This window comes from Liolophura sinensis, chromosome 2, assembly GCF_032854445.1.
Source record: "Liolophura sinensis isolate JHLJ2023 chromosome 2, CUHK_Ljap_v2, whole genome shotgun sequence".
Lineage (NCBI taxonomy): Eukaryota > Metazoa > Mollusca > Polyplacophora > Chitonida > Chitonidae > Liolophura > Liolophura sinensis.
Genome location: NC_088296.1, coordinates 26,457,514 through 26,468,191, shown reverse-complemented (window position 1 = coordinate 26,468,191; position 10,678 = coordinate 26,457,514). Strand labels below are relative to the sequence as shown.

At 42.9% G+C, this 10,678-nt stretch overlaps 1 protein-coding gene across 1 annotated transcript; it reads right to left on the bottom strand.

Moving 5' to 3' along the window:
- Window positions 1–917: 917 nt before the first annotated feature.
- LOC135462620 (sodium-dependent multivitamin transporter-like) lies at window positions 918–10,387 on the bottom strand. Its single transcript, XM_064739844.1, has 10 exons — window positions 10,043–10,387; window positions 9,133–9,201; window positions 8,725–8,776; window positions 7,770–7,837; window positions 7,203–7,283; window positions 6,772–6,842; window positions 4,811–4,948; window positions 3,391–3,526; window positions 1,441–1,529; window positions 918–1,164 (listed from the first exon to the last, which is right to left on the bottom strand). Exons 1-10 carry the CDS (start codon window positions 10,385–10,387, stop codon window positions 918–920), a joined length of 1,296 nt encoding a protein of 431 aa, XP_064595914.1.
- Between the last annotated feature and the right edge of the window lie 291 nt (window positions 10,388–10,678).

Below are 10,678 nucleotides of genomic sequence, written 5' to 3'. Positions count from 1 at the left end.
GAGACGAGTAGACTGGTACAGATCTGAAATAGGACATGCGACATCTTTAGAGATATGTATAATGGTATAAATGACACATGTTCACATGCATAAAAATATTCATACAAAACTTGTGATTGCTCAAAGCTTCATATACGATACAGAATGGTTAAAATTTGTAGATTACACTGGAAATTTGCTTGCCGTTTTACTGCAAATTTTGTTTGTTTACGATGTTATCACCTGTGTAACTGGCCCGCCAATTGTCATCACCAGGAAGGAAATACCGATGGAGATGACACCAAAAATGATCACTGAAATGACAAAACAATTATGTGCCCTTTAATTAACCTTATCTAGGTTTGTTGATTTATTTTATATGATTGGTGTTTTACGGCGTACTCAAGAATATTTCAATTATACGTGTACGACGGCGGTCAGCATTATAATAGGAGGAAACCGGGCAGAGCCAATGGGAATCCTGAACTTCCCACTTTCGGCCGGAGAGGAGGCCAACGTGAATATAGCGACGGCATTTGTGGGAAGCTCCTGGGTCATTGCACGGCCCAAACGTGCTAGCCACCTCGGCCATATAGGCTTCTGCGTCCATGCACGGCCCTGGAGTGCTAGCCACCTGGGCCACGGAGGCTCCTGGGTCATTGAACCGCCCTGGAGTGCTAACCATCTCGGTCACGGAGGTTCTTGGCTCATTGTGCCGCCTGGGGTGCTAACCACCTCGGCCATATCCAATTTTAACTAATTACTTAACAGATCTGCCGGTTGAAACCCGGTTGTCGTGGCGTTAAAGTCCAGAAATATTTGACTGTTAAATTTGTCCGGGATAGGTTAGTACATGTACAATTACCAAGTATTATAACAAAGGCGGAATTGTCTGCACATCTGCGTTGGACATCTCAGCATTTAGCGTTATAACGGGATCATAAAAGCTGAATTGTCTGCAAATCTTCGCTGAACATCTCCGCACTCAGCAGCGTTATTACGGGATCATGTCTGGTTGAGAATGCATCAAATGGACACGTTGGCACTGATAGTACTCTAAGAGTTTTTGTACCGATTATTTTGGCCAAGACTGTCCTCTTCAGCTCTGACATGTCCGGGTAGAATGGACTGACAAAATCCATCAAGGTATTAGCCGAGATACCGTTTAGACCCGATGACAACGTACTGCAAAATATTTTAACAGATATATAATGACATTAAAAACACGCCAATTTTATTTTCCAACAACTCATTTTCGTACATTATTTTTAGCAAAAGTCACATCAAAGCGTTTGACAATATCATTTTTAAATGTAATTAGTACTTAAATGAAAGGAAGAAATGCGGTCCATATTTTTTTTATCTGCTTCAAGCATCAAACCTTAGGCCTACTCAATAAATTTCTAGCTTTTATGATTGGTAAATTTGTAATCAACTGTACACTAATTAAAAAGAACAGACCTGAGGGAAGCACTGAATAATGACGCCAAAAACAAGCCTGCCAATCCAGGCAATGTCTGGAATAGCTCCATGACGAAGTACGGCAATATCTACAACAACAACAACAGCAAGTAAAGAGTGGGCCATACAGTAATGACACCAAAACACCGCTATCTCCAACATTCTCATTCTAAAAGAACACAGAATCTTCCGTTTTCTGAAGAAAACAATTGTTCTTATTTTGTTTTATGTGGATCGCATGTACTTGGACACAGACCCCCATTAGAACTTCCGTTTATCGGGAGAGACGAATCTAGTTCTGTGTATTTTAGGGTGTAAATAATTTTTTTTGCTGCCAGCCTGCCCTTTTTGGTGGAAAGGTGCATGTTTGGTATCAAATTGATGGAAATTGTCTAAACTTTGAGCAGGTATGAGTTTTAATGATGAAAGTTTGAAATTCTGGGCGAGAGGACACAAGGAGACAGATGGTGATGAGGTTGCGAGTGACACCCCCTTGGCGTTGTTAGGCACCCCTCCCAGCTGCCGGCATAGAAAGGTCCAGATTTTGACAGTCAACCTATGTCAAGATTTTTATGGCTTCTTTCTCATAGGCTGGACCAGGTATGCCCCAAAGCTTAATGACCACGGAATGTTTGGGGCTGAGCTACAACGCTAAACGTTAACATTGTGTTCACAGACGTGGTGAAATTATACTATACTGAGTTATTCCCCCTTCGGACTTATCCACAAACAGTACATGTATCACCGTTTTGAGTTATCTTAACATTGAGTTATCTTCACACTGAGTTATCCTCGCTCTGAGTTATCTTCCCTCTGAGTTATCTTCACACTGAGTTATCCTCGCTCAGAAACACCCAAAATAACACATATACATCATAGTCAGCATAATTTGTATCTTGTCATAACTTACGCACACGTGAACTGTAATTTGTATAGTGTTGCAACGTGGCGAGCTATGGTCCGTCAATTGGTAGCGTAGAAGACCATAACAAGTTCCGTCTACACAAGGTTCGTCACCCGCCAGCCCTAAGCGAGAGCCAGAATGCCTATGCCAAGATAACGACAACAACACTGAAATAAAATGAGCATGTAGAGAATTTCTTTATTAACTGAGCATACATCAAAATAAGCCGAAGTCACTTCCAGTCAGGTCTTCCGCGTCAAGGTTGGCCCGGTCGCGTCCACGACTTCGTTCACCAGGGACGTACAGCGTTGAAGCTGTCACCGCCGGCCCGCTCAGGTACCCCTACGTCCAATGTAGTAGTCGGCAAGAAGCCGTCAGGCCAAAACTACCAGTCTCGCCTTCACAGTCGTGTCCACGGCGTCGAAGCCGTACTCCGGACACAAGCGTCAGTTCTCAGTAGTATCTACCGGGCGTAGAAGCCCAACTATCATATTGTATCGTCAGTGATCGGACACGTGTTCACCGAGCCCTGAAGCTCTATAAACCTTCACTCCAGTGATACGAGAACGAGCCTGTGGTCCCAGTTTTGCTCTGGCTGGCTGTGGCCCGCTGTTTATACCGCTGGCCAGAGTGCGCGTCAGCAAATCAAACATCACAGGAAGTCCCTCACCCGCCATTCGCAGTTCATTTCCTGCTCGCGAAGCAGGTTACAGCGGGCGAGCTGGGAAATCATAACGTTTTCATAACTTACGCATGTGTAAACTGTAAGTTTTATATTGTCATGACTTACGCTTACTAAATTCTATGTATATATTTTATACATTTAAGTGTATATATGTGTTTACTTAAGCTTTATGAAATATGAATGTGCTGGGCAAAACCTATGGTATAGGATAAAGCCTGGAAAGACATTTGCCAGGTCTCATAACCTTACACATTCTAAAACATGTGCACATTGTTCCTCTCGATTACACTCTGTGTGTCAACTGAATTTAACCCATTCAAAAAAAAAAAACAACAACAAAAAAGCATTTAAATGCACAAACCTCGTTTGAATTGGAAATGTAATCGGCGGCAAAAGGATCACAGTCCTTGGATTTATAATAGGCAAAGGCCGCGAACCCTTCAAGACTGGCAGCGATAGCAAGGAAAAAGAAGCCCGGGATACTCAGCAAAACCATCCTGGAATGTGAGGGTTAATGGCATGAGATACTCAGCAAAACCATCCTGGTATGTAAGGTATAATGAAATGAGGTACTCAGTAAAACCATCCTGGAATGTAAGGAATAATGACATGAGATACTCAGCAAAACCATCATGGAATGTAAGGTATAATGAAATGAGGTACTCAGCAAAACCATCCTGGAATGTAAGGAATAATGACATGAGATACTCAGCAAAACCATCCTGGAACGTAAGGTATAATGAAATGAAATACCCAGCAAATCCATCCTGGAATGTAAGGTAAAATGACATGAGATACACAGCAAAACCATCCTGGAATGTAAAGAATAATGACATGAGATACCCAATAAAACCATCCTTGAATGTAAGGATTAATGGCATGAGATATCCAGCAAAAACATTCAGCAATGTAAGGAATAATGACATGAGATACTCAGCAAAACCATCCTTGAATGTAAGGATTAATGGCATGAGATATCCAGCAAAACCATCCAGTAATGTAAGGCATAGTGGCATGAGATTACCAGCAAAACCATCGTGGAATGTAAGGAATAATGGCATAAGATACTCAGCAAAACCATTCTGGAATGAAGGTATAATGACATCGAATGTACAACATTGCGAAATGACAAAACCTCATTTGTTTCACTTTGCACTTTCGTCTTTTATCCGTTTTTAGTTTTGCATCGCACTTTTGCCTCGTTTATTCTATGTTTGGTCCGTTCCCCTTACCTTGAGTAGAAAGGAACAAAGCACACATGGCCGTTATAGCCTTCCATAAGCCAGCTATAAGGATCCAGAGCCTTGTCTCGAATGTACATGTACACGCGCTATCTTTGTCACCAGATGGCCAATTCTGGTGTACATGTACAAGCGCTGTCTTTGTCACCAGATTGCCAATTCTGGTGTACATGTACAAGCACTGTCTTTGCCACCAGATGGCCAATTCTGGTGTATATGTGCATGCTGGGTGTGATAATACTGGAAACTGTCTACATTTCAGAAAGGTATACGTTTTATTGATGGAAGATTGAAATTCTTGGCGTGGTGCTGAGGCTGCGAGTGACGCCCCGTTGGCGTTGGTAGGCACCCATCCCAGCTGCTGGCATAAGGAAGTCCAGATTTTGACGGTCAACCTGTGACAAGATTTTTATCACTGCTTTCTCGCAGACTGGGCAAGGTAGGTACCAATGGCTATTGGTAACGGGCTATTTGGTCTGAGTTAAGGCACTAAACGTGAAGATTGTGGCTTATAGAGAGTAAACCATGAAAGGGACTCACTTTACAGCATGCCTCTTGGTCGGCATGGCGGCAATCCTTTGAACAGACGCCTGGTTGAAGGCTACCCCGAACCAGTTGACACAGCCAGCGAACAAAGCCGTCCAGAAGGACGTCCGCACGGTAGGGTCAGCACTCCAGCTGGAAGTCACGATGACAAATCATAGTAAGACTAAAATGATAACAATCCAGTCCCCTTACCCCGTTCCCCTATGTAATTTCCCTATGTAATTCCCCTACCCAATTCCCCTATCCACTTTCTATATCCAGTCCCCATATCCAGTCCCCCTACCCACTTCTATCAAGCCCCCCCCTCCCATCCAGTCCCTCTATCCAGTCCGCCTATCCAGTCCCCCCTATCCAGCCCCCCTACCCACGTCCCCTATCCACATTTTCTATCCAGTCTCCATATCCAGGCCCCCTATCCAGTCCCCCTACCCACGTCCCCTATCCACATTTTCTATCCACTTTCCATACCCATTCCCCCTATCCAATCCTGTTACCCACTTCCCCTATGTAATTCCCCTATCTCATTCCCCTGTCCACTTCCCTATTAACTTTCCACATCCAGGCCCCCTATCCACTTCCCCTACCCACTTCCCCTACCCACTTCCCATACCCACTTCCCCTATTAAGTCCTCCTATCCAGTCCCCCTACCCACTTGCCTATCCACTTTCCATATCCAGTCCCTATACCCGGTCCGTCCCCCTATCCACTTCCCCTATCCACATTCTCTAGCCAGTCTCCCTATCCAGTCCCCCTATCCAGCCCCCCACCCACTTCTCCCCATCCACTTACCCCTATCCAGCTCGTTCTCCAATCCAGTTGGCTGTTTCAGTGTAAGGCCTCACTTGGCTAATATTACGTATTTAAAAATTCTGAGCTGTTAACATGTAGTTGTCGCCAAGAAGACGGGATACAAACATAACCAGCGGATTAACACGCTATAAGCGCTATTTTTTTTCCTGCTCGGTGTGACTACATTAGGGACATTTACACGCTGTAAGCGCTATAAGCGCTACGTTCCCTACGGGGTGTGCCTACGTTAGGGACATTTACAAGCTATAAGCGCTACGTTCCCTACACGGTGTGCCTACGTTAGGGACATTTACAGGCCATAAGCGCTACGTTCCCTGCACGGTGTGCCTACGTTCGGGATATTTACACGCTATAAGCGCTACGTTCCCTGCACCTTGTGCCTACGTTCGGGACATTTACACGCCATAAGCGCTATTTTCCCTGCACGGTGTGCCTACGTTCGGGACATTTACACGCTATAAGCGCTAGGTTCCCTACACGGTGTGCCTACGTCCGGGACATTTACACGCTACAAGCGCTACGTTCCCTGCACGGTGTGCCTACGTTCGGGACATTTACACGCCATAAGCGCTACGTTCCCTACACGATGTGCCTACTTTCGGGACATTTACACGCTATAAGTGCTACCTTCCCTGCATGGTGGGCCTCCGTTCGGGATATTTAAACGCAGTCAGCCCTACGTTCCCTGCACGGTGTGCCTACGTTCGGAACATTTACACGCTATAAGCGCTACCTTCCCTGCATGGTGGGCCTACGTTCGGGATATTTAAACGCAGTCAGCCCTACGTTCCCTGCACGGTGTGCCTACGTTCGGGACATTTACACGCTATAAGCGCTACGTTCCCCGCACGATGTACCTATGTTCGGGATAGCCCCTCCACGATATATATTTTTTATAAGAATCACTTTCATGCTGCCATAAAAGCATCACCACTCCCCAGACCCATAACCGTGAACTTGTGAACTAACTTTGTTACTTTTTGGACGTAACGACGACTTTGAATAGTCAACCACATATGTTTGCTGCCAACGTACGGGTAATTAGATTGTAGCTCATACAAACAGAGACATGGGGTATTTTTGTTACCTATTCTCTACAGCATCAAGAGTTAAACAAGTGTTCATCTTGAGTCTAGGAGCTTACTTGATGTCAAATCTGCCGTTTTCAGCATTGTGCTTCCAGAAATTGCCAAACCCGCCGACTTCCATGATGGACTACACGGAGAAAAAGAAAAGAATGAACATGGCCAGGTATAAATAAATACTTTCTTTCTCCTAAATGCTCTGTTAAAAGCGCCCTATATGTGTTCCCTTGTGAAGCAACTTGGACTTTAGACTATTCAAAGGTACGATGTTGAAATATTTCTTTCCGATTTGTTTTATATTTTGTGTGCACCACAGGGGTGCCACTTTGTGTGAGAATGATAGCATCTGACTTTCCTTGCACTGAAAAGAACTGTCGTGGTACTTTTACATAATTTGACCGGAGATATAACTTGACAGAAAAAGTCACCCCATGTGATGTCTTCAAAATGTTTCAACCTGTAAATATCTAAAGGTTCTCAGCAGCCTAACCTTCACGAGAATAGCTGTGAGTCCAACCATGATAATTAAACACTGGAACACGTCTGTCCATATCACCGCCTTGATCCCTCCCTGCAAAAAAGTAGTTCATTCTGCTGAGATCATTCCATCATTCATTTCATATTTAAAACCTGTTTTCATACGAATGACGCAGTGAACATGTATAACAAACGAATTGACGCTGATTGGCTGAAAATGGATACAGGACGGCCGAGAATAATCTCTAAACTTCGTGACACATGGGTGCAAACAAAGCATGTAAATTACATGTAAATCGTGGAATCTCTAACCTTCGTGACACTTGGGTGCAAACAAAACATGTAAATTACATGTAAATCGTGGAATCTCTAACCTTCGTGACACTTGAGTGCAAACAAAACATGTAAATTCCATGATTTACATGTATTTTTCCAGCCATAAACCTGAGTTGAGCGTTAAACACCTATCAATCAATCAATCATACCTTATAAGAAATATTGGTTGACACAGCCTCAGGCTAATTGTAGCTATAAACAAAAGGAACTGCAGAAAACGACAAGACATTTTTCTGAAACTTACAATCGATGTGTAGATGATTGAAGCGATTCCAACCAAGAAAACAGAGGCCCAAAGTGGGAAACCGGCAACTGAAAAACACAAAACATTTAGCCCAAAGTGAGAAACCGGCAACTGAAAAACACAAAACATTTAGCCCAAAGTGGAAAACCGGCAACTGAAAAACACAAGACATTTAGCCCAAAGTGGGAAACCGACAACTGAAAAACACAAGACATTTAGCCCAAAGTGGGAAACCGACAACTGAAAAACACAAGACATTTAGCCCAAAGTGGGAAACCGGAAACTGAAAAACACGACATTTAGCCCAAAGTGATAATCCGGTAAGTGAAGAACACAAAACATTTAGCCCAAAGTGGGAATCTGACCACTAAAAAACTTAACACACTAAATGAACACCCGAGAGACTTAGACATCCAAATGAATCAAATCAGTACTCCATCAGCCAGTCTCCGGAATGAGGCAAATTAGCAGTACACCAAGTAAGTACAGCAATTAAGAAACGAACTAATATATCACTACCCAGCAACCGGTAGCAGACTGACTTTACATAACACAGCACACTTATAATCACTCTGAAGCGAACCTCAATCCTCTGGCCACTGAGGTCACGAGTTTGAATCCATGTGTGCTGGGGCCTGTATCATGGGTCTGTGTCAGAAATAGTTGGGCTATCCCAGTTACCGTACAGATAAAAGCATAAAACAACTGCCTCTGACCCTGCACTTGGAATGCATTGGGTAAACATTGAACAGACAGGCAGACAGACAGACAAACAGACAGACAGATCGACAAGCAGGCAGGCGTACGGAATTTGATATTCATCTGTCGTAAATAGATTAGGAGAACACTCATAGTAAATAGACTAATTGTGCAATTTAATTCTACTGTAGAAAGAGTGAAAATTCTACTTTTGAAACAGTGCATTGCCACCAGGTATTGATGACGCTTAGCTTACCTGTGTCCAAGGCCACAGCTGGTCCATACAAGACCACGCCCATGTACAGTGTCTGCAACGGAAACCATTACAAAACTGGGTGTCGAAATATTGTTTACTTCCGGAAACATAACTATCTGTGGATTGTTAAATCTGAACTATAGGCCAGATGTAGTGGAAAGTCTGTCCTGTCTAGAGTAATTTGGTCCAAAGCTGTGTATTCTACAGTTCATCCATGGTTTTCCAAAGACGATTTTTCGCCAAACTGGTAACGTTGTTCACTCATGTACCCTACGTGACATTGCGAGAGAAAAGATAACTGACTGGGCAGGAAAGATTAGTAATTCCACAACACGTTTCAAATAACATCACCTGGTTTTGACTTAGCGTTATCATTAGTACATTCCCCAGTAATGCAATATAACTCACATTCAACAAAATCCCGAAAAGGGCTCCCATTTTTCTCACTGCAAGAGAATCGAATCTTTTCTCCAGATACTGGAACGGAAAAACATATACACTGTTTCGTAAATTTTTCCCATATTTTGTTCAACATTGCGAGTCATGGTGAAATGTATTTAAAACTAAACATCAAGTAACATTGAATTTTTACTCACTTACATTTTATGCACAGCAATCTAATTTAATCTAACTGCTATCAAGATGTTCCGAGTTTTCACAAACAATGACAACTACAATGTAAAGCAGAGTTAGCTGGAAACAGAAATAACCGTGAAATAGGATTGTGGTAGACTTTTATGAATGCAACTAGTCCAATATATACCATAAAACACAAGTGATGCTATATTGTCGAAACCTTACACTCTGAAGATCATTGGCTGTTTTGTTTGCATGCAATAGTCTGTATGTTTTCAATATTGGAATCTTAGTGTGAATACGGTGACGAAATCCCATCTAAAATCTGACAGGCACACGAGCAAAAGTAGCAAATAACAAGCAAGTAGTACTGGACAAAATTGTCACACCTCAGTTTAATGTGGATAGCCGCGAACTAGCCGCGAACTAGCCGCGTGACAGAAAACATCACACGTATAGAGGTTACATCAAGGTCGTCTCTAAGCTCTTCGTGTAGTAAAAGTGTCCAGATGTCACTACAGAACAAACTATTAAACTGTAACAATGTTTCAGATGGAAAAAACGGATCATCTGGACAAATACGCTTAAACTTCAGTGGTGAGTGCATCGACTATCTAACTTGCCACTGTCCGCGGCAACTGAAGAGTCGCAGAAAAAATATGGTATTTTAAATGGTCTGCGTTGGTTCAGAAATAAATATGTTTCTAATATTTCTAGCTAACTTTGAACATGCATGCCATACCTCGTAAGAACTGGTTAGCTGCAACGGATGGAAGAGAGGCACAGCGACAACGACAGTCAGCGTGTTAGCGATAAAGATGGAACAGAAACTGAACATGTACGTGAAGCCATAGACGTACATTTCGGCAGGAAGTCCCAACATAAATATGGACGACATATACGTCACGACGTAAGAAAACGAGACCGGAAGTACCGACATTTTCCGGTTACCAACCAAGTATTCTGCCGTAGTCCTCTGCTTGGATCCTGCGCATGCGTGGTAAATCCCGATGCCGATGGATACTGCTAACACTGCCCCAAAAAAAGCGTAATCCGCCCAGTGAAGGGAAATGGGAGACTGGGTCATTTTGCTTCAGTGATGAACTGTCTTCGGTAACGAACTGGTAAGCAGTTGACAAATTCTGTCTCGTCTCTGGCAGGTTTACACCTCCCTATAAAATAACGTGAGAAAACACGGACTAAAGGAATGCTTGAAATCTTTACTTTTATACTGAGACATTCCGACCTCTTATAAATGAACTGATACTAATTATATTTTCATGTCAGGTTGTTCTAATTGATACTGATCATATTATGATGTTAGTTTGTTCTAATTGATACTGATTATATTGTGATGCTAGTTTGTTCTAATTGATAC

Bases quoted from the DNA above. Each gene is read 5' to 3' on its own strand.
- LOC135462620 (XM_064739844.1), bottom strand. From the start codon at position 10,387: ATGACCCAGTCTCCCATTTCCCTTCACTGGGCGGATTACGCTTTTTTT. The intron at 1,530-3,390 runs GTTTGTGCATTT...TTGTTGTTGTAG, and splicing joins ACATTTCCAATTCAAACGAG to ATATTGCCGTACTTCGTCAT. The intron at 1,165-1,440 runs GTCTGTTCTTTT...AATATTTTGCAG, and splicing joins TTATTCAGTGCTTCCCTCAG to TACGTTGTCATCGGGTCTAA.